Source organism: Terrapene carolina, unplaced genomic scaffold, assembly GCF_002925995.2.
Source record: "Terrapene carolina triunguis isolate 2854851 unplaced genomic scaffold, T_m_triunguis-2.0 Scaffold23, whole genome shotgun sequence".
Taxonomy (NCBI): Eukaryota; Metazoa; Chordata; order Testudines; family Emydidae; genus Terrapene; species Terrapene triunguis.
The window spans coordinates 14,765,923-14,793,697 of record NW_020664374.1 but is presented as its reverse complement, the minus strand read 5'-3'; the positions used below and the strand labels follow the sequence as shown (position 1 = coordinate 14,793,697).

The following is a 27,775-nucleotide window of genomic DNA, read 5'->3' as shown; positions in this document are numbered from 1 at the left end:
AATAACTCTAATAATAAATTTCCTTAAACTAAAAATTATTTAGGCATCTGCTCTTTGAGGTGTATAATACTAAAAATAATACATCTAGGATGGAAGTATGGATTTGTTTTCGTATCAGCTGAATACATAAGAAACTATTTGAACTGAAGACCCAAATCACAGCAAAACTTTTGTCTTACACTTTCCTTGCCTTATTTTAGAATACCAGAGAGGGATGCAATCCAGTGAGGGATGCAATCAGGCATGGGCAAGTGCTGAAAGGATACAGTATTGAGCTAGCTGAGGAAAAAGCTCCATTTACCAAGAGATTCTCTGTAAGGAGGTATTGAGATTGTCTGAGTTTCTGTGTTGCGACTTTCCTTACATAGGTGATGCTCTGTCAGCTCCATTAACATCTGTATAAGAAAACCTTAGAGATACAGTATGTTAGTTACTTTTCCCTTCCACAACAAACTGAAATTTGAAGGCAGAGATAACTCAAAGAAAAAACTAAACAGTGAGAGGATGAAATTATTGCCAAAGAACACAAGAAATCATTCAATAAAATCAATGTAAAAATTCTAAGAAGTATATTAATAGCAAGCATGCTCGAGTCTCCCATAATCAGCATACCTAGACCATTCCTGCTACTTTTACCACCAAACTCATTGAGGGAGCAGATTACAATCATCACCAATACGTGAAATCAACAAGAGCTGCAGGTGTTTGGTGTTTCTGAAAATCAAGCCACTTTTTTTTTAGGTGTCTAAATACAGATTTAGAAGCCTAACGTTGGGACCAGATGTGAAAATTGTGCCCTATATAAGCCACAGGCAAATAAAATGAAAGTTTATCTTGGTGCAAGCCTAAGTTCTCTCCAAGCTGTGCGGCTGCGCAGCAGGCGATCAAGGGCCACGCAGGTGGGGAGAGGCGCCCCTCCCCCAGCCCAGCCTCGCCAGAGCTCCTGCAGCCAGGGAGAGGCGCCTCTCCCGGGGCCTGGTCCAGTCCCGCTGGAGCTGCCGCAGCAGGGGAGAGGCAACCCTCTCCCTAGCCTAGTCCCACTGGAGCTGCCCAGCCTAGCCTAGCCCTGCTGGAGCTGCCATGACTATGGCGAGGCGCCTCTCCCCCAGCCTAGCCGGAGCTGCTGCAGCTGGGGAGAGGCACCTCTCACCCAGCCCCGAGCTCCTGTGGCAAGAGAGGACGGGGGAATCTTCTCTCCCTGGGGAAGCCTGCACCCCAAACCCCTCATCCTCGGCCCCATCTCAGAGCCCACACCCCCAGCCGGAGCCCTCACCCCCCCGCACTCCAACCCTCTGCCCCAGCTCTCAGCCCCCTCCTGCACCCCGAGCCCCTCATCCCCAGCCCCGCCACACACCACCTCCATATTGGTGCACATAACAAAATTCATTCAGCACATGGACGTAAAAAATTAGAGGGAACACTAGTGCTGGCCCGTACACAGTATATGAATGCAATTGAATAGAAAATAATGCAGAACATCTGAATTCCCCAGCATTAGAATATAAAATATTATGGTCTTTGGAAGTTTTACATTCATCAGGATTTAAGGTTTTAATTTTTTTATTTATAATACTGGAATTTTTAATTTTTTTGCTTGGAGTTGAGGTTTAACATTTCATACATGCCACAAATTGGGAAAACCCCAATAGAAGCATAAGAGTCACTAAACTAAATAATCATAAATAACTTTTAAGAATCAAACATTTAATCAAATGTATTCAGTATCTAGGTATAATAAAACAAAGTGAGCTTCTATTGCTCATATGATATTATAAACTAAGCTGTCAAGGAAAAGGGGAAATATTAGGGGAAGTGGATGACTCATTATATGCCTAATATGTAAATATAATGTCATACCTTTTTTCTCTTTCTGAGCTCCTGAAGTCTGTATGGAGAAAAAGATAAGATTATTATTCTGTGTATTCAATCATAAATTATAATTGAAGTAAGAGTTACAGAATCAAAATCATTACCAATGACTTGTAAAGACTGGATTTTGGATGGATCCTAATTAGCTGCAGAAGATCTTGCATAGTAAACACCTTTTTAAAAAAGAAAGGCAAAAAAAAAAATCAAAATTTTAAGACCATCACAAGTAATTAACCTGTTTTTCTTTGCTGTGGTAAAGAGATCCACCTTGGATGTGCTACACTCGAGACAAATTTGATCCACCACTTTATCACACAAAGACCAGTTGTGGAACAGGGCTAAGGCTGTCTGGCTCCTATATGTGAGCTAACTGGCAGTCAGGGATATCTCTTGAGAGAATGCCCTTCCACAGCTCAAGAGCATTCCAATGAAGGAAGAAAGACTCTGTCTCATCAGACTTGTCAATGTAAAAGACTATATCCCAATTATCTGTTTGAATCAAGGCTACCTTTTAGAATAAAAAGTTGCAGAACACTCACCATCTATACAACACTTGTAGTGTCAATGACACTACAGCCCAAGTATTCTGAGTGTGGAACCCCTTTATCTGGGCACTTAACAGCTATAATTTGGACTAGAAGTTTCAAACGAATATGGAACTCACAAGCCTTGAAACTACTAGGTGAACCCTTGGCTCTTCCTTTGCACAGAGGATTTTTAAAATTATATTGGAAGGATCAGTTAACAATTGCAAAGTCCTATATGAATATCATCTTTCACATCCCTTGCATAGTAAATTATAGAGCTCACCTTCTCCTTTTCTAATCCACTTTCTGGATAGAAAACAGAAAGTGAATATTCATAGCCACAACTGCGCAGGTGATCTGCCACCAGGCTGTTGGAAGCTCCAATTAACAATGAACTGCCTTCACTGGACACTGGTTGTGGCTGAAGTTCTCCACTTAAAATTGGATGCATCAGTTCATGGATTAGCTGGTTTCGGAGCTGCGTCTGGTGAAAACAGAAATTCAACAACAGAAAGAGAAAACTCTGGAATTTTTTGCTTTCCTGAAGCCATACGGATTCAACATATTAAATTTAAAAGTCTGATGTAAAGAAACAAAAAGAAAAAAAATTCTAATTTAAGGTTGGCTCTTATAGAATTTAGAAAATTGCTCAGGACACCAGGTCTATCATCCTCAACTATTTCTAAAGGTGCCTAGGGGTCTTTAACTTCCACGCCAATAATTATTAGAGATTGGGCTAAAATGACCTATTTATTCTCATCCAAAAGACATACATTTGTATCATCCTCAAAGCTCTGCAAGGATGCAATTTAAATTTCAAAATTGATGTTAATTGCTTTTCCCATCCCCTGCCTTCTCTTCCTGCTACTGCCTCGGGGTACGTCTACACTACAAGCGTTATAGTGGTACAACTGCTGTACTGCAACTATGCTAATGACTACAGCAACAGATGTGGTTTTTCCATCACTGAAGTAAGAGGCAGTAGCTAGGTCAATGGAAGAATTCTTCCATCGACCTAGCTGCGTCTACAGTGGGGGTTAGGTTGACCTAATTAGAGCGCACAGGGCATGAAATTTTTCCCAGCCCTGAGAGAGTTAGCGAGGTCAACCTACGTTTCAGGTGTAAACCAGGCCTGACTGCAGCATATTCAATTACAGCTTATTTGAAAAATTCACTAGTCCTCTAAATGACAGGCCAAGAAGTTGCTGAGAAGAGGGAAAAGGGAGCAGAGTGGTCTAGGCACTACTAGTCCTTTTGCAGATAGGGGCGAGGGGGAACTAGGGAGCCACGCAACTGGACTATCTAGTTCTTTCTCACAGAGACAGGTAAATGGAGTAAAGATTATATGAATGCAGAAATGTTTGAGACTAGGAAAGATGGATGGTACAAGGTACAAAAGAGAAGTAGATGAGAGAGAAAGAAATTGTGGAGAAAAGGAAAAAGAAACAGAAAATATAGGGAAAGTGAAAACACAAGGGAAAGAAAGAGACAAGGAAACAACATACACAAAATGTCGAGAAAAATACACTTGAGTCCTGATGGGACTCAAAAGATCTGGGTTCAACTCGCAGCTCTGCTTCCTCTGTGACCACTGGGCAAAGCACTTAAACTCATCATGCTTCAGTTGTCTCTCCATTACATGGGAATAATATTTCCTTTTCCCCCATCCCTTATCTGGTTATCTATTTAAAGTGCGTGCCCTCTGGGGCAGGTACTGTTTACTGTGTGCATGTACAGTGCTTAGCATAATAGAACCCTGATGTCCTCTGGGGCCACTAGGCACTACAATTATTATTGTGACTTATTACAGGGGAGAAAAAGTAGCTGGAGTGTTTGGAGCCCCTGCTACATCAGAAGCATTGCCCCCAACAGTCAGGCTTTACGAGGAACAGGTCCAATTTAGACACCATTTTGGCCATCCTCTTGTTGTTGGAGATACATCGCAAGTTCAAGAAGCCTCTGCACGTGGCATATGTCAATCTTAAGGCTGCATTTGATTCTGCTGACCGAGTCCAATTATGGAAGGCCTTGAAGGACATCGATGTCCCAACCACTCTGCAGGACTTGATTAGCGAGCTGCATAACGGAACCACTGCCCGTTTACGTCTTGGGAATCTGATGTTGGCACCTTTTAAATCAGTATCTGGTGTCAGGTAGGTCTGTGTCTTGGCCCCTGCACTCTTCTGTCAGGCAATGGATTTCATAATGCAGCATTCTGTCAGATCCATAGGAATTAAGACTGGCAATCTCTCGCACTCAGATCTTGATTTATGTGGATGATGTTCTAGTACAGAGCCCCGACAGGTTTCACGAGGCACTCCGTCCAGCAAATGGAGGAACTGGTTAAGAATGGCCTCCATGTTTCGCGGTCAAAGACAAAGCTGCAAAATCTAGGATCAAGTCCATCAGTGATGCCAATCTCTTTGAATAATGAAACTGTCAAATCAGTCTCCAGCTTTTGCTATTTGGGTTTTATATTCACCAGTTCCTCCAACTCTCACACAGAGGTTCTCCACTGGATTGGCATGCAGCCTTTGCCATGGGTCGTTTACAACAAATATGGAATCAACATAATCTCAGCACGACAACCAAGTTCAGGATCTATCCTTCTCTGTGCCACTGTACGGTTGCGAAACATGGACACTATGCCACCCAAACTGGGCAAAGCTTGAGGCTTTCCACACAAAATTCCAACGTCATATATTGGGTATAACGTGGAATGACTTCATTTGTAATGCAGATGTTTACGGTCGCTCCGGTCTACACACTACTGGGGCCATTGTCCACAGACAGCGTCTTACACTTTATGGACAGGTTGCGAGAATGCCACAAGACGTTCTGGCAAATGCCATTCTCCTGGTGGCTTGTAACAGCTGGGATAAACTTCCACCAACCGAGGGGTGGAGCAGGTTGAGACAAAGACCCCATATTATATGGGTGCATCATGTCTGTTCCAATTTTGGACTCTCGGCCCATCAAGCCCTTGCGGCTGCATAGGAATGAACCAAATGGCGAACGATTGTTATGGCCGACCGTTCGACTATGCGTTCAAGAAGCGGAAGAAGAGAAAAAGTAGCATGAAATCAGGAAGAAAGATTATAAAAGGGAGAAATAAGTTAAATTTTAAAAATTAAATATTTTATAATTAAATACTCTATATTATAAAGAGTAGGCAACTATTTTATCCTTAAAAGAGCAGCAGGGAGATGGCATAAGAACAGCCATATTGAATTAGACCAAAGGTCCATCTGGCCCAGTATCCTGTCTTCCGACAGTGTCCAATGGCAGGTGCCCCAGAGGGAATGAACAGAACAGGTAATCATCAAGTGATCCATCCCCTGTCGCCCATTCCCGGCTTCTGGCAAACAGAATCTAGTGACACCATCCCTGCCCATCCTGGCTAATACCATGACAGCCCAAGTATTTTCATTTTGGTTGGTGGGTTTAATTGAAAGGTAAATAAGTGATAGGTAAATGTTTCTAGACAAGAAATAAACTATTTACACTCCTAACGAAGGCTACAGTCCCACAAGCCAATCCATGCAGGTGGGCATTTGCACCTGTGTGAAACCCTCTTGCATCTGGCAGGGCTTCATGCAGACAAAGTTACACATGGATCAGCTTGCAGAATTGGGGCCAAAATATGCATTTTCCTAGAGAAAAAAGACCATGTAACAAAAAAAGGTTTGTCTACCATGGATTTCACTGTTGTGAAACACAGCCTATTGTTTTCAATGCCAGATAGCCACATAAAAACATATGTGAGGCAAGTGCTATGTAACACTTGCTTAAAACAAAACACACACCTTAAGTGTGTCCAAAACACCTCGGTTCTTAAATGTCTGATAAAGTCTTTTTCGGAGTTCGTCTTGGGACAACGCTTGAAATTCAGAAGAAGCCATCCTGAGCTAAAATGTTACAAAACACCATTACTCCTCTCCCCCACAGACACCCCAGAAGCCCACCCCAGCACAGCTCTATTGAACGGGTGGGGCCCAGCAGGCGCTGTCACACTGCACCATTTACACCTCCCCGGTACCCAGAGGGGGATGCGGCTCCTCACAGAAATACCAGCTTGGGGGAGGAGGTCGCAGCCGCGGGCCTGGGCAATCGCCGCGGCTTCACCGCGTGTCCCGTGAGACGGGCTGTTTCGTTCGCTAAAGCCCCAGCCCCCGGAGTCAGGGGAACGCAGAGCGCCGGCGCCCCCGGGCAGGGGGCGGAGCCCGGCCCGGACTGAGCCTAGGAACCGCTAACGGTTACGCGGCTCCTAGTGGGGGCGATGCCCGGAGGAGCGGGCTCATGCTGACACCGCGGAAAAGCGGCCGCCAAGAGCCCCCTCCGGGCAGGGCCGCCCCCGGTGATTTCGGGGCCCCGCACCCGATACTTCAACTAAGGAGCGTCAGCCCCGCCAGTCCCGGCAGGGGGCGCCCCAGTGAGGGAGGGGCTGGCGGCCGGGAGTGCGCGCGACTGCGCAAGTCACCTCGCTGAACCGCGGCGCCGGCAACGGCACCAGCCTCCAAACTGGGCTAAACGTCGCTTTGCGGCTCAGCCCGGCCCGGCCGTTACCAACCGCCGCCCCCTTGACGGAACCCTCGCGAGAACCGACTGTGATCGATCGCTCTCGCGATACCTGAGAGCGGCTGGGCCCTTCAGAGTGCGGTGACCAGTGGTGACGCCATCAGCCCGCGCCGGATGTTTGGGGACTCCGCGGGGGCAGCTTGGTGCAGCGGCGTCTGGACAAGCGGGTGAGCGTCTGGGCGGACTGAGGCCTGCTCTATGCCCCTCCCCCTGCCAGGAGCTGCGGTGGAAGTGTGACAATCCTGGGGCGGGGGGGTCGAATCTGCCCCCCCTCCCCCGCGCGCGGTACCGGTGACCAGCGCCACGATCCCTGCCCCCCATTTCCCCGCGGCAGGGGGCAGCGGCTGGCTGCTGCACTGGGCCTCCCTCGCCCGCGTCTGTCACCGGCCGCGAATTAACCCCCGCGAGGCAGGGGAGGGGCCGCGAAAGTGGAGAGTTAGAGCGATTAGCCGGTCCCGTCCGGCCCCGCTCCGCCCCACCTGCCTCCGAAGCCCCCCTCTCGGCCTCCGTTCCCCGGGTGGGTGTCAGCTGCACGGTAATCCTCCCTCCAGGCCCGGGAGTGTGAGTCTTTCCTGCAGCTTTCGCGGAGAGCAGAGCCTTCAAAGGAACAGGCACACGTGGCTGGATGGAAATTGGCATGGGCGGGGAAGGTAGAGCACGAAGCAACTTTCACCTCTGAAACTGGAGAAGATTTCAAGCACACAGTGCCCCTTTTGCTTTGCGCTATTGCAGGGGTGGCCAACCTGTGGCTCCGGAGCCATATGCGGCTCTTCAGAAGTTAATATGCGGCTCCTTGTATGGGCACCAGTGCCGGGGCTGGAGCTACAGGCACCAACTTTCCAATTGGCCGGGGGGCACTCACTGCTCAACCCCTGGCTCGGGCACAGGCCCTGCCCCCAATTCCTACCCACCCTCTCCCTTCAGCCTGCCAGGCCCTCACTCCTTCCCAGAGCCTCCTGCATGCCAGAAAACTGCTTATCAGGAGGGACGGGGAGGTGCTGATCTGCAGGGCTGCCGGTGGGTGGGAGGCGCTGGGAGCAGGGTGAGGGAGCTCGTGGGGGGCTGTGACGTATTACTGTGGCTCATTGATAAATTCTGGCTCCTTCTCAGGCTCAGGTTGGCCACCCCTGCGCTATTGTCTTGTTTATTACCATACTAGAATTTCACACTTTTGGACAAAAGCTAGATTAGGCCCCAATCTTGTAACAACTCACTGAGTGCTTAACTTAATATACTGTTATTGGATAGAAGTTAGTGGAACTATTACACTAAAATGAAGCAAATCATTAGTCACTGCAGGAGCAGGTCCATATTTACTTTCACTTTTGGCTGTCGTTACTAGCCAACTACACCTTCAGGGTGTGGTATGCTAGCAAAATTTTCTAAGAATTAGATTGCAATGGGATGTTTAAATATATACAAATGTCTTAAGTTTGTAAAACTCTTACAAAATCTTGTTTACCTAAACTATTTGACATGGTTTCTTCTTAATATACAATATAATTTTGTATTAGCTGACTCTTTTTTAGGACTTTTCTGAATGCATTTACATTTCATGTGTCTGGAAGCATTTGTAAAGCATGTCTTTTCTTTCTTGGAAAGGACATTATTTTGAAGACAATGTCTGGAAGTTTCTACTTTGTAATAGTTGGTCATCATGATAATCCAGTATTTGAAATGGAATTTCTTCCTTCTGGAAAAGTGGAGTCCAAGGTTTGTGGATTTTGATAATACTTTGTATATCTATAGCTGTTTCTATTTGTTGAACGTTCATTACAAACATGAATTACTAAAGTCTCACCACAACCCTTTGAGGTAACTAGTATTGTTACTGCTTGTACAGAAAACTTTTGGCAGAGCAGGAGATAGAACCCATAGCTCCTGACTCTTTCTATGCATTAAACACCAGACCATTCTGTCTCTCCAGAATGCATACATTTCTGTTTCTTCAGAGATTCTGTTTTGAATCGAGTATGTACTACTAATAGTTGCTGCTTGATGTATGTTACATGCTATCCTTGATTTATCTCACCACCTCCATAGTGCAGCTATGTGATGTCACTCACTGTTCTAGAGGATAGTGCAGAGGATTAAGTTTAGAGTTGTACTCTAATATTTTTTTGACTTTTAAATATTAATATTACAGCACAAAGTTAATACCACTGGCTTTAGTTTCTATTTGAATGATAATCCTGGTTATTTTTTTAAAACTGGGTAAGGTCTGACTAAGGTTTCCAAAGTATGTGTTAATTGACCTGATTGAGTAGCTTTATAAATAAATACAGGTTAGAAAATGTATAATATAATGGCTCCAATGAGGATAGAACACACATACCATGATGATGGGTGCATAAAGGAATAAAAAGCATAGAGTACAGCGCTGAAATGAAAAGGGGGTTTTAATAATGAGTTTAATTTGCATTATTGATTAGTATCTTCAATATATCCTTAAACAGAGCTTTGTAGATGTATAGTCGTGCTGAAATGCATCTGACAATTGAGTGAACTTCATTTTTTGCACTCTAAAATTAAAATGGTTTGAAGCAGGCAAGCATAATCTCGGGTCACATTTTTAATAATAAGTTATAAACTTCTTGAGAATATAATTGCACTAATTTAGAGAGAGCCAATGATATTGGTACCTCTTGGCAAATAGCCTCTGCTTCTGGATAACAACACTTTGCATAGACCAACAAATTCTGCACAGACTTGCAGCCTGTAAAATCTCATTGAGGTAAATGGTTTGCATGGAGTGTATTGTAAATCAGCACAGAATTTGGCTTTGTAAATTCCATGATTTGGTCTGTTACTCAGTAATGACAAGTAAGTGTAGTTGTAGATAGGTGGACTGCTGTTAAGTGCAGACCTGCAGATAAGACATTAAGCCAAGGACTCTACTGCCTGTCTGTAGTGGTTGCTAAAGGTTCTACGGCACACTTTCAAAAAACAAGAGATAAGCCCCATTTATTGGCTATACTCTGTGTTGTAAAGTAGGGCACTTTCTCCCTTTTTTTTTCCCTCCTCCCATTAGCTGGTAAGGAAGGAAGAATGATACTCTTTGCTTCCAATTAATCTATTTCCCTTCCAAATTTTACTCTTCCTATAATATGTGAGATCAGAAAATGGAGAAAACCATGAGGAATGGAGCAGCATCTGAGCAGTATTCCCTAAATATAGGATATGCTGGAAGGACAGCCACAGTTTCTAAACTGTTGGACACGTAGGGAATGGTCTTGGCCAGCTCTTCTTTTCAGTAAACCATTTTTTAATATTCTAGGATGAGAGAACTCCTGCTAAGCACATAATTGCATTTACTTACATAGTCACTGCACCGTTGGGGACGAATTCAGCTGTGGCATTAAGTGAATGCCATACCTATTTATCATAGAGGGAGTTGCACTTATTTACACCCATGATATTTAATCCTAGGATCTATTGCACAATACTTTCAGTAAAATGGACTGTATTAAAAACAAAACCCTAGTTCTTCTGTTCTCTGATGCCCTATTGTCTTTCACTTCTGACACCAAAGTATTGGGAATATATCTTATTGTATTTGATTAAAGACCATGTTATATCTTGCAGAAAAAAGGTTGAGGGTACAAACTTTAAGAAAATGTACAGCTATTACAGCAGCTGGTAGATTATTCTTATTTAGGTTTTACTCATATGAAATAGCTCATTCTGTTTTCCATGATATCAGGATGATCATCGTCATCTCAACCAGTTCATAGCTCATGCTGCTCTTGACCTAGTAGACGAGAACATGTGGCTGTCTAACAACATGTACCTGAAGACAGTGGACAAGTTTAATGAATGGTTTGTTTCTGCTTTTGTCACTGCAGGACATATCCTTTCTCTGTATTTATTCACTTGCCAGCAAGTGATAAGTTAAATAAAACAATTCTAGAGCAGAACTAATTCTGCTGTTTTTACTGGAAGGTAGGTTAGAGATAGTACCCAACATCTGGATGAAGTTTGTCAGAGGCAGATCACTTCTAAAAAGATGGGACTAAGTGGGAGGGACAGCAATGGATCTTAATCTGGAGGGGGGATGGGGAGGGCAGAAGAAATACCCTAAGGGGGATTGCCCTGAGCAGAGGAGTAAGTTTTATAAAGATAACACCAGGAGAGGAACAGTAGAGAGATCTGTTCCTGCCCATACAGTTTTCTGTAATTCCAACCCCTTTTTGAAAGCTGCAAATAAGAGGCTTGGATATAACTATACACATCCAGTTGGTGGTCTCTACACATCCAGTAAAAATGGATAGTTTTTTCAGGTCATTTAGATGTACAGACTTGATTTGAATATTAGAAACCAGGTGTTAATTGCCACGTATGTTGTAAATATAGTGATTGTATTTGTTTGACAATCTATTCTAATTTCAGGTACATGGAAACATTACTTTGTATTTATTTATTTATTTTTAAATTCTCTTCAAAATCTGGATATTCTTTACAAAATAAAGACTTGAATGAGGGAGTAACACTTTTTGCTCCCAAAACCATGGGAAGTTTAATTACAGATTGAAATTTAATGCTTCCTACAGTTAATGTGCCTGGAGATCCCTCTTTAAATTCTAGCTTCCAAAGAACACTGTCTTGCATATATAAAATTCAGGTGTAAGCATTTGCTGCATTGAGCTGTGAGTGCTTGCCTCAATCAAATACCATGTCAGATTTTTCATTAGTTTTGCAAATTTAGTGTTGGTTATAAAACTACTTGGAGGGAGGGAAGAGCAGAGAGTCACTAACAGTTAATCTTAAATTTTTGGAAGGAAAATTGCTTCCTTAATTGTTCCACATATGAGATTTATTATGCTTCATGATGTAAGACAAGAAGATGGAATTAAAAACTTCTTTAGTGATGTCTATGACTTGTATATAAAGGTAAGAATTATCTTCTTATAATTTTGTGTAAAATTTTACAGTGTGTTCTACCATACACACTTAAGCAATGTCTACATTAGGGAAACTTTCCAAAATTTCCCACCATTGCCACAGGTGCAGCTGTACTAGAGTTAATCACACTGGAAGCCCTATCTAGACCAAGCCCTGGAGCCAGAGCAGTTAATACTGTGTCTATTAGACTTGATCTTAGCAGGTTTAATTCACACAGCATTATAAGCAGTTCTGGCCATGGGGAGGCCTTCATTTCTGAGTGAAGGTATTATCACTACGAGCCAAATTTAGGGGTGAGCCTAAAATGGTGTAAATTGCATCTTCTCAACTCCTGTGGGTGAAATTTAGTGATGATACATTAGAGGTTGAAAGTCTAAGGGAGTTTGTGTGACTGAATACATCCTGTATTCACTCCTTACGTGCTGTTGTAATAATCTTTGTACAAAATATGCCTTGTGAGGTATTTTAAAACTAATAACTCATTAGTCAATAATATAATAAAATGTATGTACACAATGTGTATTAATAGTTATGAACATAAGATGAAATTATGGCTCTGTGTGTTTACCAGACAAGTCTGGGGAGAGAGTAAACTTGTTCCTCAAAGACAAAGGAAAAGCTGACACCCTCTATCCAGGTTTCATCAAAGTTGATGAGCAGCCACTTGTCAGGTGGCCATTCATTGGCAATGAAGAGGGGCAGGAACAGATCAATCTGCATGTTAGCAAGCAAACTGTAGAGACTCTTTTACCAAAGGGGGACTAGACTACAAAAATGAGGGAGGGGAACATCCCCCTGATCTCTCTCTCTCTTTCGCACATACTTTTTCACTTAAGATGAGAAAGGAACCGGCCCTTTGACTTTAGGTGGGGGTAGGGTGGCCAACTTTCTAATGGCTGAAAACTGGATCCCCCTGAGGCTCCAACCCTGCTCTGCCTCTTCCCTCGAGGCCCCCTTCCTGCTCCCCTCTCCCCTTCGCTCGCTGCCCTCAACTCCAGTATGAACAGCCCCAAGGGACTTGCAAACCCCAGCTTCAACAGGCAACCTGGAAGTGCAGATCAGAAGAGCACTGCAGCCAGGCAGCCCCATTGGCGAGCTAGGACATCACCCTCCTGTATGGCAGCCTCTGCCTCCCTCTGTGTTGCCTGCCCAGTAGTGCTCTTCCCTGCCCATTCAAGTCCTCCCTGCCCCAGAGCTGCCTGAGAACGTAGCTGGGGGAAGCACTGGTGGCGGGGCAGCTCACATTCATTCTGTTCCTGCTGGCAGCCTTACCCCCCTCACCATGGGCCCCCACACTCTGTCCTCAGCTGCAGCCCTGCAAACCATGCTCCTCAACGGGGCTGCCCAAGGTGCATGTGTGTTGCCACCGCTTCAGGACCAGGCAACAGGCTGTCACTTCCCTCCTACCTGCAGTAACTGGACTTTGTGTCTCATCAGTACATCTGACCACACACTGCCAGATCCCCTTTTTGACTGGACTTTCCAGTCGATAACCAGACACCTGGTTATCCTAGGCGGGGGGAGGATCCTGGCTTGGGATTTTAGTGAGCAATATTACTGGGAGCATGCGGTAAGGATTTTACCTTGAGCCAAGTCTACTCTGTTAAATTTTAGCTACTAGGAATCATTTTATCTTTTTTTCTTGTAACCATTTGTGACTTCAATATCTTATATTTCTCCTCACTTAAAATGTATCTATAACTTTTTATTTTTAATCAAAACTAATCCAGTGTTTAAACTGAACTGTTTAGGTAACTCCAGTTAAAGTAGCAAACAGTTGCATATTGACCCCCTTACAAGGGCAAGAGGCCTCTAATATCTGAACTGCCCTGAAGAGGGCTGGACAGTTCAGAACACACATTTTGGGGGGAAATTCAGGACTGGGTGTGTGTTGGGGGTCACCCTGCAGGTAGTAACTGAGGCTGCTGGCAGCCAGTGTGTTACTGGAGTGTTCTTGGCAGGCTGCTGGGGTCAGCGTTGCTGGACTAAGGCTGTAGCTATACACAGACACTCAGGGTGTGACCTGCATGCTGTTTGTGAGTGGCCCAGCTTGGGAGCTACAATAGAAGGCATTGTGAGGCACCCACAGTTGTGGGGCAGGTGTTCACAGCCCCTCACTGGGCTGGATTGCACCCCAGTTTGTCTAAACTCTTGTAATATACACATGGGGGTGGGAGGCATCAGATGTAAATTACAGCATCTTAGATTTGCCTCTCAGCTTGATCAAATTAGTATTAAGGTATGGAGAAAGAACTAATATTTGTGGTCTGATAACTGTCTTTATTTAAACAAATAATACCATAACTTATTAAAATGGTCCAGCAGCTGCAATAGTACACCGAGGGGAAGAAAGTCACCTGAGCCTCAGAGCAATGCCAGTTTAAACAGAAATCTCCCGTAATATCACTAGGGATTTCTGCTTAAAAACTGGTGCTAAGGTTCAATGTAGAGCTTTTAGTAATTTGTTCTCCATGAGCTGAAGAATACTAATTATTTCTGTTTCTTTGTAGTTCAAAGCAGTCTGTTTATTGATGAGTCTCTCTCCTTTTTCCTCAGTTTGCAATGAATCCATTCTATGAACCCAATTCTCCTGTTCGATCGAGTGCATTTGACAGAAAAGTGCAATTTCTTGGGAAAAAACATCTTTTAAGCTGAATACTTTTAAATAGACTTTGTTGTATCTTCGTGAATATCTGAACTGTAATTAACTTAAATAACCTGGTAAGTTTTCAGCATGTTTGACTTCTTTTTGAAGACTTAAGACAAATCAGATGCCCCATAATTTTTTTTCAGTGACAACTAAAAACCAGTTGAGCTTTTGGGGTTATGAGAAATACTATAAAAATCCTTCCAGGTGCCATGTGTTAAAGTGTTTAAACAAACAAGTCAGTATAAACAGTGGTAGTAAATCAATTGCTGTATTCCAAAGTTAGAGGCATCAGTATATCATGGTTGCCTTATCAATTCAGAGATGAAAAGCAGATCTCTTCTGTTTATGTAGCCTGTTGAAAAGAAATCAGATCTAAATGCAAAAAAGCTTGTGTGGGGGGGGGTATATTTCACAATTGTATGACTTAGCACAAAGAAGAGGGAAGTTCTTAATTGTTAGGTCTAAAGGGAGAAATATTGGTTAACTTAGTAAGATTAAAGCTTGCTATGTTTGTCACCGTCTTTAAATAGGAAACTCTTGCACAGCACAATACCAGACTAATTCCCCCCTCCCATGTCATGTGAGCGCACAGAGATGCATCCCAGAATGCTGTGGTTAAAGAAACATCTGGGGCTAGCAATTAAGACCTTGCAATACTATTTTCCAATAAGTCAGCAACTCTCAATCAGCTTTTTTTCTAAGATCAAAACTGCTGAACAATGTACTGCATGGCTGATGCAAGAAACCTATACCTGCAGATTGTGCCAGTGAAGGAATAAAGAAAATATATCAAAAGATTTACAGACATTCTTCCCTAACTTAAGCTTTCTCTTTTCAGGACAGCACTTAATCATATATCTAAGTTCTACTGAAGTAAATAGAAGTTGAGTGTTGAAGCACCCTCCTGAATAGGGAACTTGAACTATTTTTTGAGGTTGTCTAGGGTGCAAGGCAGAGTTTGGACCATTCTGATTACTATCCTGCACTACAAAATAGAGTAACTTTTGCAAGCAGGTATCTTTTTATACTGTCATTCCAAAATATTGTATAATTTTAAAATGAATAGCAGAATACAGAAAGCAGATAGCATTATTTAGCTGTGTAAGATACTCTGGTTCAGTTTACAGTACATGTCCATTATTTTGCACATTATATAAACTGATTTCTCTTAGCATTAGCTTATTAAATATGTGCAAGACCTCATAAGTGACTGAAGACCTGGTTGTTTCAGAAACATTTTGCATTGTCCATTTAAATGGTTTTAGCTGTATATTTATCCAATCATTTTTTAAGAATTATGCTTATTTCTAAAATGTCCCAGGAAAAATGGAAGATGATATCAAGAGGTCCTGCTGTTTCTTTCAAATAAAATTATTTGACAGTGCATAGTGTGAACACGTCAACTGCCCATATACTACAAATGAGTTGAAAGGAGATCATTTTATGATGTGATAAAAGATTCTCCCCCCCCGAGGACATCCTTGCTTCATTGGTGCTTATAGATTTGTATAATAAAGCTCTGTGTTTTTGACAGGCTGCTGTATCACACTAGATGTAAAAGGTAAAATCTGAAACCAACAGGTAAAGATTCTGAAGACAATTTAATCTTATACTGAATTTTTTCAAAAGTTTAAGTGGAAAACAACTGGTCTTGTTTTGATAGTGGGAGACTGATTTCTCATTTGGAATATATTTGAAAAATTAACTTCTTAGCACATTGTTTAACATGACTTTATAACTAAGATAAGCTGTTGGTTGGTTGAACCTATTCTTTTCACTCGAGTCTAAAGTTCCAATGGCAATTATTTCACTTTAACTTATGTACATAGCAGATGGGGAAGTGATCAACTGTATGAGTTGACAAATTCAATTTGTCATAGTATTTTAGTGTACAGCTACAGTACTGCTAGTTTGTATATGTATTGTTTTAGATTTAAAATTTCCCAGTGCTTTGTTAAAAATAAAATACCCCGACATTGTTTGAATGAGGCCTTCTCAGCCCAAAGAGTTCCTTTGTTTGCTGAGAATTCATGTATGGGGCTATAGGGCTTTTCTTGTGGTATACAGTAGAACCTCAAAGATACAAACACCAGATTTACAGACTTACCAGGCTACTGGACACCATGTGAAACCAGAAGTAACCAATCAGGCAGCAGCAGAGCAAAAAAAAGTAAATACTCTACTGTGCCTGTATTGCATCTTCAATATAGGCACAACTGGGCTGCCAGCCTGAGGCAGTGGAGCAGCAGTGGGGTCTGCATTGCTTTCACCGCTGTCCCTGCCAGGAAGGGACACACTATTTTACCCTTTAATCCTCCTCTCTCTTCCCTCCTCCCCCTGTGGATAAGCTGTTTTCTCTCCTCCCGCCCACACACCCACCCCCATCCACCAGCAAGAGGACAAGCTTGCAAACTTATGCTGGGCTGAGCAGGGAGCTCAGCTGCTACCGAAACTTGGCCTGGAGTGTCAGCTGCTGGATCAGAGTTACAGACAACCTCCATTCCCACAGTGTCTGTAACGCCTGAGGTTCCACTGTAGTTAAATATTTGTTACCTTGTCAAACACACAAACCCTTCCTTTTAGTGCAGGGGTTCTCAAACTAGGGGTTGGGACCCCTCAGAGGGTCACAAGCTGTCAGCCTCCACCCCAAACCCTGCTTTTCCTCCAGCATTTATAATGGTGTTAAAGTGTTTTTAATTTATAAGAGGAGGGTCGCACTCATAGACTTGCTATGTGAAAGGGGTCACCAGTACAAAAGTTTGAGAACCACTGTTTTAGTGCATTAACATACTTACTGAGTACATCCTTGAATGTTAACAAAAGTGCATAGTTCAAATTTGTCAGCATGTATTACACTAGGTGCTCATGGGCTTAAAACTGGATGGAGTCCATTGAATAGTAGTGTCAGTTGTGGTCACATGTCCTGTACCACTTCATGCTTCCACACAAAGGCATGAAAGGTAGAGTGCCTGCCTTCCTCCTCCACTTTTCTCTGACCATCCATGGCAGTGAAGTGGAACCCAGAGGCGTCGGACCTGCTAGTGTTTGCTAACCTTTGTTTTTCAATCATCTGTTTGAAGATTGTCATTAAAACCTACAGTCAAATTAGACTGTCAGAAACTAAACTAGTTCAACAACTCCCTTGTACTTCAGGATCACATATCTTGCACCAAACACCATGCCTCATGGCAGACCACGCTGTCCAGATTCAGACCCTGTCCATCCTGCTCACAAATGGCCACGGTCACTGCCTGATCTGACTGAGGGAAAGCCCCTTCCCAGACAGATGATTGGTCATTCCTTTTCCTCTAGAATACAGAATTCCAGGGACACTTATCTCAAACTGCATCAATTAGCACAGTCTGAGGATTGCTCTGTTCCTGAGGAAGCAGTAACTGCCAAACGGGAGCCAAAAATGTCATCCTTTGCTAGAGCCTCTCAAGCAGACAATCCACACCTCTCTGGCAAGAGGAAAGGCATAAAAAAGGATAGTGAAAACAAAAACAGTAGTAACCTTGTCATTGACCCTGGTACTGACAGACCTGGAGCTCATGCCCCCCAACTCTGAAATTCATCACATTGAGGCTAGGCCAGATGGAGCAGAAGTGCAGCTCTAAAAATCACTTGGGCTTCTCACAGGGAGAGTCCAAAATAAGTCCTCCACAAAAAACCTACAAGCCTACTGCTTCAAGGGCATGCTATGCCAGTGGTCAAGCTTGCATAAGGAAGGACTGGCCAGTGCCAACAATTCCATCTGCCTTACAAGCAGCAGTGCAGAGGATTGAACCCATCACTGTCCTGAGCTACATACTGATGTCCCACCTAATACCTCATCCACATCAAGACCACTGTTGGCACCAGTTCCCTTTGCACGGAGGTCACACAGTGCTACGACATCAGCATTTGACAAAATACTCCTACTCCCCTTCACTGAGTTATTTGTTCTTGCCAGCATTGATCAGGGACCCATTTCCCTTGCCATTGGGAGAGGATCCTTTTTCAGAGCTCCATCACAAGCAAAACATGAGTGGAAGCAGACTAGCTAACCTCAACACAATCAGTGCCCATACATGTGGTCTTTACCATTGCCTTGCATTATACCTTCATGTTTCTCAAAGCAGTCTCCCCTCTCTCCTATCACAAAAGAAGTAATAACATTGGGCTTGAAGGGACATCCTGGGTCAGAGTCCAGTCCCCTGCTGTTATAGGCAGCCCTATCATATAATCCCAGTTATAAATTTATTAAGATAAACCTTAAAACTAGTGAGGTTATTTTGCCCTGCTACTTCTATTGAATGGCTGTTCCAAAACCTCACTCCTCTTCTGATTAGCAACCTTCTTACTTTTTCAGCCTAAATCTCACTCACTGTTTGCAGTTTTAGTCAGACCTAGAAGCAGGTAGCAGTCTCAGAACAGGCCGAAGTGGCACCAGAGGAACCTGGCAATCCCTTTCCCCACTGAGAGAGTCATCTTTGCCAGATGAGGCAGCAATAGGAACCCCAACACTGTCATAAGACTGTTACAGAACATTCCAAGACCTTTTAACCCTAGGACATCACCCTGTGATCCAGGAAAAGTCCCATAAGTCACTCCAACTCTCTCACTGAGATAACTTTCCAGCCTAAGTAGAGCCACTTACATGTTAACATTTCTTCTACATCACTGCCCCAGAAAGTTAAGAAAAGGCATATATTTAATAGTAAGAAATGTAAAGGAACAATTCTTTTTAGAAAGTGACTTACTGACAGCATGAGGTTCTATTTTACTGTATTGAACTAACATCTATAACAAGTGGGTTCAGTTTTTTAGTATAGATGATTTTGTAACTGCCAGCACTGGAAGTTTATCCTGGGATTTAAGTAATAAGTAAGAAGATTTAAGTAAGAAGTTCTGTTATTGCCCATGTCGATCTAAAAGAGAAAGAGCAGGATTCATTAGCTCTACAAGGATAACAGGAGTAAAAACTTATTTGTTGCTTATTTAAGCAGATGAAGCCCTGCTTCTGCACAAGGAGCAGCTCTGTGAACTGAGGGGATGCTTCAGTTGCATACAAGTCAGTTTTCAGCCATACATCAAGTTCCTAGCAACGACATGTGTCTCATTAGCTCTATGGCGCAAATGCTGCTTTAAGTAACCTGTTGGCAAAATTCAGCAAGGCTTTAGAAGAGCAGATGAAGGGAAAACACACAGACATTAAGTATGCAGGAGGTTTATTTCCTACCTTAAAATCTACAGTAGTTCTAGTGACATTAGGTACTTAATAGCAGAAAATCTAAAGGTTTATATAGAATTTAAAAAAAAAATCAGATGAAGTACCACTCAGATCAAAAGGAATGTAATGAGACTGAAGTTCTTTAATAGTTAGCATTATTATGTTATGAAATGGGTTTTAGTGAACCAAAAATGGAATGCTAATTTCATAAAAATATACACATACATATAAAATTTGTTCCTTGCATTTGAATTACAGAAAAAAAACCCAGAAGTAGTGCTTCTAGAACTTTCAAGTTTCTCTGAATTACATTTAAAGTATTTATCATTTGATTTGTTAACTTTGCAAATTAAACATTTATATTAAATGAACATTTTTAGCTGACATCTTTCTAAACAGAAGATGCCACTAATTCAGAAACAAGTCACTCACTGAATGGAAGCCTCCCCCACTCCCCAGTAAAGCAGCAGAATGTTACATTTTAATAATATTAGAGTGGAACCCACTTATATTTGAGCTATTACTCCTTTTCTTATTTTTAGAGTAAGTTTGTCAACTTTATTGGCAAAAAAAAAAAAAAAAAATCTTAACAGTCAACAGCAAGATGAACTGGGTTTGGGCTTCCGGTGAAGATTTATTGTATCTGTCTGAATCAAGTGATCTGATCTATCTTCAGTAGCAAGAACTCTTCGAACAGCTTCCTCAAAGGCTGCTGCAACATTAGTGGCATCTTTTGCACTAGTCTCGAAATAGGGATGGTTGCCGTTGTTCCTGCACCAGGCCTGGGCTTCTTCTGTAGACACTTGCCTTTCATTTATGTCAACTTTGTTACCCAATATCACAAAGGGAAAACTTTCAGGCTCTTTCACATCTGCATAGTAAATGAATTCTTTTTTCCAGTTACCCAAGTTTTGGAAGCTTTGAGAGTCATCTACACTGAAAGTTAGAAGGCAACAGTCAGAACCTCTATAGAAAGGAGTCCGTAAGCTCCTGAACCGTTCTTGACCTGCCGTGTCCCATATCTGCATTGTAACAAAGTGTCCATCCACTTCCAAATCTTTATTTAAGAACTCCACGCCTATTGTGTGGAACAATTGTGTATCAAACTTGTTAGTGACATATCTGTTCATAAGTGAACTCTTCCCGACTCCACCATCACCTAAGAGTATTACTTTAAGTAGAGATGATTTTGTTGCCATTGTTATGGAAATGGATCCTCCTGATTTCTGAGTCCTGTAATGTAAGAGAGACCCTGTTAAGAACAAACATTTTCCCCTTGGGATAAAGGCAACTTATTATTTTGTTAAATATTGAATTGTTTACATACTCATGCACTACCCATAAAGTGTTAAGCCCAAGTCACTGCTCACTAAACCTTACATGCAAAAAAGAAAAGAAAGAATTGACTAAATATGTTTGTAATTTTTAAAAGTGTCTAAAAGTAGCGCACTTCCCACTGGATAAGAACAGCCATACTGGGTCAGACCAAAGGTCCATCTAGCCCAGAATCCTGTCTTCCGACAGTGGCCAATGCCAGGTGCCCCAGAGGGAATGAACGGAACAGATAATCATCAAGTGATCCATTCCCTGTCGCCCATTCCCAGCTTCTGGCAAACAGAGGCTAGGGATACCATCCCTGATCATACTGGCTAATGGCTATTGATGGATCTATCCTCCATGAACTTATCTAGTTTTTTTTTTTTATATCTCAAATGGCATTTGTGACAGATGGGGCAATTTCCTGGACAAACTTAGTTCAATAAAGTTAAACCTTACTGAATTAAGTTAAAATATTTTAGGAGCTCATTATATTAGAAATGCAAATGTGTGTTATTGTGGGACTGTATGTAACTTGTCTAGGAGACATGACTAATGTAAACCTTGGGAAGTGTTATGAATTTCAACCGACTCTTGTAAACAATGAGCTAAGAATAAACTGTTGAGTAGCTTCCCTAGGAAATATCTGGGAGGAGGGAAATGCAAATGACCACCCACCCACCTTTGGACCTGATCTTTATAGGAGGCTTGCCCTAGGGAGGGGACCTTTGTCTGCAAATTACCTATTCCCAAGATCAAAAGGGCCAAACAGCATAAAGAAGTAACTCAGATTCATGGTGTTCTTGTTCTGAGCAAAAGGAGTTATGAACTTGAACACATGTGGGGCTGGAAGGACTGTTCACCTGGCTGAGCCCTTGTTGGAACTGGGGTGATCTCCAGTAAGGTTATTAGCACGTTTAGGTTCTTTTATTGTTTTGATATGTTTTCTCTGTAATGCTTTTAATTCAGAATAAATGGGCATGCCACAGGTAACTTAACTGTGACAACTGCACGGTTTACCATCTCTGAGGAGAAAAAAAGGCAGGCCTACTTACACATTCTGCCTTTGCTGAGAAATTCACAGTTTAGATAGGGAGCTGTGCAGCCTGGAAATACCCTGGTAAGGAGGGAGAGAGATGCATGTCTACACTCAAGAGATGATGGCTAGGGAGCCAGAAGTCTAAGAGTGGGTGCCCTCACTGGACCATAGAGAGAGAATATAGGTGCCTTTGCTCTGAACTTTGACAAGGTTATAAAGTGTTTCTTCTTCAAACTATAGTCTGTGTAGTTGTATGAATTAGCACACTGATTAGTCACTTCTAGAGACTGGGTTTGAACTCCTCCTTGTTTCACTTACTGGATATTTTTGAGCATCTTTTCCCAGGAAATAGTGGAAGCCTGTCCACTTTACAAAACCACCACAGTTAGTCTGCAAGACAGGTGTCAAGTTGGTCTAGATAAAGACCATAATATGCAATAAGTCAATTTACATTCATTGAAAACCCTGAGGGGGAAGATAGGGGTAAAGCCAGGCATTTGGAGAGTTCCTGCCTTAATTATTATCTAGCCACTTTTAGTCCCTCATTCCAGTTAGCACCAAAATTCATTTATCTTACATTAATTTGGCAAGAACAGTGGAAGCTTCCTTGTAGAAGCAAGAAATATAAATACCAAACATATCTATTTTATTATTTTAAATTGCAGCAAAATGTGAACCACCAGAAGAACAGTTTTCTTAGATCATTCTCATTCAATACTTTACCCTCAGTGTTTGCACTTTGTGTAGAGACTGAAGTTTACTCCTCGGGGAAATCTGCACCACTGCACATGTGCAGAATTTATGACTGAATTTATGTGCACAAAAAATTATTTTCTGACAAGGAAGCAAAGGCGAGTGGTCATGCAACCCTCCACAGCAGTATGTTTCGGGTGCCCAGGGCAGCTGGCAGAGAGGTAAATCACTGTGGGGCAGGAGACAGGACTGGAGAAGACTTGGCTGGTAGCTCCTACCGTGTGCTGAACTCAGCTGCTAGTCCTGGCTTGGCAAGACAGGACTTCCTCTTCCCCTGCATGGCATCTGGGGCTTGGTCAGACCTACCCCCAGATTTCTCCCCAAGCTTCAGGAAGCTCTGCAAACTCCTCTCCCCACCCGCCTTCCTGCCCCCATCAATCCTTAGCTGCAGGGGGAGGGATCCCTTTACAGGGAGCTGCTCCCCCATCTGCCCAGACCCACTCATACCCAGACCCTCCTGCCAAGCCAAACCCCCCTGTACTCAGAACCCCCAATGAGCCCCACTCCCCCTGCACCACCCCAACAAGCCACCCGCACCTGGATCCCCATCCCACCAATCCCCAACCAGCAGCACCTGGATCCCCACCCCACTGAGCCCCACTCCCCCAGCATCTGGACCCGTCCCACTGAGCCCCAACCATCTTTCCCTGGACCCCCGCAGAGTCCCATTACCATTGCACTCAGAACCCCCACAACAATCCTCTGTGCATCCAGATCCCCTCCATTCCCGGATCCCTCACTGAGCCGCTCATGCCCAGATTGCCCCACATAGAACCCTCTCAAACCACACCTGAATCCCCCCACACTAAGCCTCTGCACACTTGGATCCTGCCTTGTTCAGCCTGCCTACCCACAAGGAGGGACAGGGCCCTGGGGTGTTTCTGGGGCAGGCCCGGTTCTTGCACTGTGTCAGGGTTGGGTGCAGCCTCACTGCTGAGTCCGTGTCCTGGGAGGGAGCTGCAGAGTGGTCTCCCATCTATGTCCAGCCAGTGGCCTGTGCTCCCCAATGCCCTGCTGGAGCCTCCACATTTATTTGACAAATAAAATGTGCAGATTTTGCAGAATATTAAAATACTGTGCGCAGAATTTTTAATTTTTGGTGCAGAATGCTCTCAGGAGTAGAGAAGTTCATTAAAAACAGTTATGGGTCTACCTTTTTCTATTGCAGACAGCATTCTCTATGTGAGCCAATTCACCCTGCTACAGAAACATCTTTAGCCACAACAGCTGCAAATGTGTGAGCGCTACCAGACCTTATTCTGCCCACTACAAAACCTTGCTGGAACCATTTACAATGTGTGTCTTACACTTCTTGTACTCAACATATTTAACTGGATTCAAAGTATTGAGGCCACATCTACATTCAGAATTTTAGCAAGATCCTGCGCTGTTGGCTCAGCACTGGTGCTAGCAAGAATCGGAGTGCTGGTATAGATTGGCTGCCAGGATGATTTCCTCAGTGTCATCCAGACTTGTAAAAAAGCTTCCAGAAGTGTTATAATTATCAATTTAAACACAAAAGAAGTCATAGAAATGTTTCTATAGCTACCTAACCCAAAAGCCCACTCCACACTTGAGTTTTAATTCGACATAGCTACAGAACTCAAGTGTGAAAAATTCCCACCTCTGAGCACAATAGCCATGCGGACTTAATCCAGCATAGATTCAGCTAAATTAATGGAAGAATGCTTCCATCAACCTAGATACCAGCAAAGATGTAGGGAAGGCTGTGATCCTACAGCAACAGAAAAGCCACTTCCATTGCTGTAGACTGTATCTACAATATGGGGTTATGCCAGCATACCTACCCCACCATGGCTATGCCGTTTTAGTCCCCATAGTGTAGACATGGCCTAAGGTTCCTATACCAGCCTACCCACTATCCCCATAAATGTATGACAATTAGGAAAGGTCAAACTAGTTCAGCAAAATAAGCACCTGTCTACAAGGTCAGAGTTGGAAAGGCATTAGGATATTCTCCACTCAATCATTGGAGGTTTTTCCCTTTATACGGCCCACTTGGCCTTTCTTTCTTCCTCCCTAAAAATTACTAAGGACGTGCAGTATGCAGTGTAGTTGTAGCCATGTCAGCAGGGCTGGTGCAACACCTTAGGTGACCTAGGCGGTCGCCTAGGGCGCTAGCATTTGGACGGCGACCGCAGTGGCCGGATCTTCAGCCGCCCCAGTTGTCATTGGCATTTAGGCAGAGGGAGCTGGGGCAGGAGGGTGCAGGGAGGGCCGCCTGCAGCAAGTAAGTTGGGGGGCGGCACGCAGAGGAACTCCCCGCCTCAGCTCACCTCTGCTCCGCCTCCTCCCCTGAGCACGCCGCCCTGCTTCTTTCACTCCCAGGCTTGCAGCGCCAAACAGCTGATTGGCGCCGCAAGCCTGGGAGGCGGGAGAAGTGGAACAGCAACGGCGTGCTCGGGGAGGAGGCAGAGCAGAGGGGAGCTGCCGCACGGCTCCCCGGGCCGGGAGGAGCTGCCGCAGGGGGGGGGGGGGGGGGGCGCCCCAGGGGAGAGGGGGGGGGGGGCTGCCGCAGGGGGGGCGCCTTAGGGCGGAGAGCTGCCACATGGCTCGGGGGCGGGAGGGCGCGCAAGGTGGAAGTTTCGCCTAGGGCGCGAAACATCCTTGCACCTGCCCTGCATGTCGGTCTCAGGATATTAGAGAGACAAGGTGGGTGAAGTAATAGATCTGAAGAAGAAGAAGAGCTCTGTCTGGCTCAAAAGCTTTTCTCTCTCACCAACAGAAGTTGGTCCAATAAACGATATTACCTCACCCACCTCGTCTCTCTAATGAAGAACAGTGTCCCACTTGTTTTAATTACTACTATTAATTGGCATACATATCACCTAAAAACACAGCTGCTTTGACAGAATTGAGAGCTGCTATAAGCTGGCATACATATCACATGACAATGTGCTGATGTAGAATCAAGGCCTGACTCAGACCCCTGGAATTTCAGGCATGCTCTTGTTCCTTCCATCTACAGTTCCCATTTTTTTGTAATGCTCAGTCTTATCTACAGTAAGAAATTTTTTTGAAAATGCCCCAAGTTCGGTAAAAACTGGGAGCCTTAATGCAGAAAGGATTTCAAACAAGAGAAAGGTAGCCACTGCCTATAAAGTTTTGTCCACAGCAAGATGAATAAATTTATTCATCCTTGGACTACACTATTTGAAGGTAAGCAACACTGAAGTGGTACCCTCCTGGACATACGTACAAGGTTAGAGTACATTAATATTTTTAAAATGTCATTAAAACAAGAAAATAGTAGTAGAGTGGCCAATTTTCTTTCACAAAGTTTTACATCTTAGTAAATATGCAACCATAGCCATGATCTTGCAAAGATGTTGAGCAATGCATAACTACACAAGAAGTCTATTGAAGTTTATGAAACTACTCACATGTGAACAGGGCTGGATTAACGCAGGGGCTTTAGGGGCTGCAGCCCAGGGCTTCGAGCTAAGGGGGTCCCACAATAATAAATCCATAATTATATACAATTCAGTGGTCACCAACCCATCAATCGTGATCGACTGGTGGATCCTGGAGCCTCTGTCAGTTGATCGCAATCTCCGGGCTGTTAAAAGTCCAGCAGCGCAGCAGAGCTCAAGCAGGCTGCCTTCATAGCGTGGCCCCACGCTGCTCCCGGAAGCAGCCGTCGTCTGCTGGCACATCTCTGCGGCCCCTGGGAGATGGTGGGCGGGGCAGCTCTGTGCGCTGCCCCCGCCCCCAGCACCGTCCCCGCAGCTCCCATTGGCTGGGAACTGGCCAATGGGAGCTGCCGTGGTGGTGCTTCTGGACAGGGGCAGCGCTTGCGGGCAGCGCACGGGGACATGCTGTCCCCCTCCCCCCAGAGACACGCAGAGACATGCCAGCAGAAGGCCGCTTCCAGGAGTGGCATGGGGCTATGGCAGACAGCCAGCCAGCCTGCCTGAGCCCTGCTGCGCTGCCGGCCAGGAGCCGCTTGTGGCAGGGGGGATAAAAATCAATGATTTAAAAAAAAAAATTGGATTTTTTTTAATAATTTGCTTTTTGAGGATAAAACCTATCTAAAGATAGTTTAATTAAGATACATTATAGCTCAAAGATATCTCATCATGGAATAGGGATTATAAATTCTAAGTCTATAGTATGAGACAATATATTCATGTAATGTTTAAGAAAAGTTTTGTAAATGAATTCCAATAGTTCATGGATTAGGGACCCAATTTTATGGGGTTCCAGGGTCTTCTGTATAGATTATTTAGGTTAATCTTTCTATCTACTCAATGGGACTCAGTGCTCAGTCTAGAAGATACCATCAGAGATGCTTAGTTTTGCAGTTCTCAAACTGTGGATTTGTGTCTTCAGAGATAATCTTGTTAACAGCAAAAATGTTTTTAAGTAAATAAATATTTAGAAGTGAGAAATAACAGACCTCAACCCTATTGTCCCTCTGCAAATTTGTGTACACAGAGTCAATCCCTTACCCCTCTCTAAAAGTGCAAAGTTTCAAAAAATTCAATGAATAGAAGATTGTTGGGGGCGGAATAGATCTGGACAAGGAGATCTACAAGTCTGGAGATAAATGTGAGAAGGGAGGGAGAGGCAGTAGAAACAAAAGTGAAACTTTTTGAGCAGCATATTCCAGAAGTCTTGAGGTCTTTCTGAGTGTAGCCTTCATTGATTTGAGATCTACCATATCATTCTTTCACTAGAAGGGAAAACCTATAATGGCAGCAGCCTGTAAAAGAGACCCAAGTTTGGGAATAAGAACCATTCAAGAAATATATGTTTGTTGATGAGGTTTTAAAAAAAGTCACACCAGTGGACTGGTGGAAGTCACTTAAGCACTTGGATTCAGAGACTGTTGAAGTGATAATCTCACTTTTAACAGCAGTAGCTTCTTCTGTGAGCGTAGAAAGAATATTTTCTCACTTTGGACT

At 43.6% G+C, this 27,775-nt stretch overlaps 3 protein-coding genes across 7 annotated transcripts in view; 1 reads left to right on the top strand and 2 right to left on the bottom strand.

The window, feature by feature from the left end:
* LOC113406231 (oral-facial-digital syndrome 1 protein-like) overlaps window positions 1-6,920 on the bottom strand; it is a 58,855-nt gene extending 51,935 nt beyond the window's left edge. Inside the window, exons 1-6 of the mRNA XM_026649660.1 lie at window positions 6,877-6,920; window positions 6,203-6,304; window positions 2,680-2,880; window positions 1,974-2,042; window positions 1,858-1,885; window positions 302-409 (exon numbers count right to left, since the gene is read on the bottom strand). Coding sequence (XP_026505445.1) covers window positions 302-409; window positions 1,858-1,885; window positions 1,974-2,042; window positions 2,680-2,880; window positions 6,203-6,298 — 502 coding nt within the window. The 5' untranslated portion in view covers window positions 6,299-6,304; window positions 6,877-6,920. The remainder of the gene's footprint in view (window positions 1-301; window positions 410-1,857; window positions 1,886-1,973; window positions 2,043-2,679; window positions 2,881-6,202; window positions 6,305-6,876) is intronic.
* Window positions 6,921-7,095: 175 nt separating this feature from the next.
* LOC113406230 (trafficking protein particle complex subunit 2) lies at window positions 7,096-15,955 on the top strand. Of its 3 annotated transcripts, XR_003369698.2 has the most exons (6): window positions 7,096-7,141; window positions 8,577-8,687; window positions 10,678-10,822; window positions 11,779-11,864; window positions 14,433-14,597; window positions 15,365-15,955. XR_003369698.2 is itself a non-coding variant. In XM_026649643.2 (5 exons), the coding sequence occupies exons 2-5, from the start codon at window positions 8,595-8,597 to the stop codon at window positions 14,529-14,531; spliced, it is 423 nt and encodes a 140-aa protein (XP_026505428.1). In that variant the 5' UTR covers window positions 7,096-7,141; window positions 8,577-8,594; the 3' UTR covers window positions 14,532-15,955. The 3 variants fall into 3 exon arrangements, 2 of the variants coding, with proteins under 2 accessions (XP_026505428.1, XP_026505429.1); XM_026649643.2 differs by having other exon boundaries at window positions 14,433-15,955; XM_026649644.2 differs by lacking the exon at window positions 7,096-7,141 and adding an exon at window positions 7,548-7,624 and having other exon boundaries at window positions 14,433-15,955.
* A 3,778-nt stretch (window positions 15,956-19,733) lies between these two features.
* Window positions 19,734-27,775, bottom strand: part of LOC113405031 (ras-related protein Rab-9A) — a 45,249-nt gene continuing 37,207 nt past the window's right edge. For all 3 annotated transcript variants that reach the window (XM_026649633.2, XM_026649639.2, XM_026649630.2), the window contains exon 3: window positions 19,734-20,971. In XM_026649633.2, the coding sequence (XP_026505418.1) occupies window positions 20,332-20,937 (606 nt within the window). In that variant the 5' untranslated portion in view covers window positions 20,938-20,971 and the 3' untranslated portion in view covers window positions 19,734-20,331. The remainder of the gene's footprint in view (window positions 20,972-27,775) is intronic.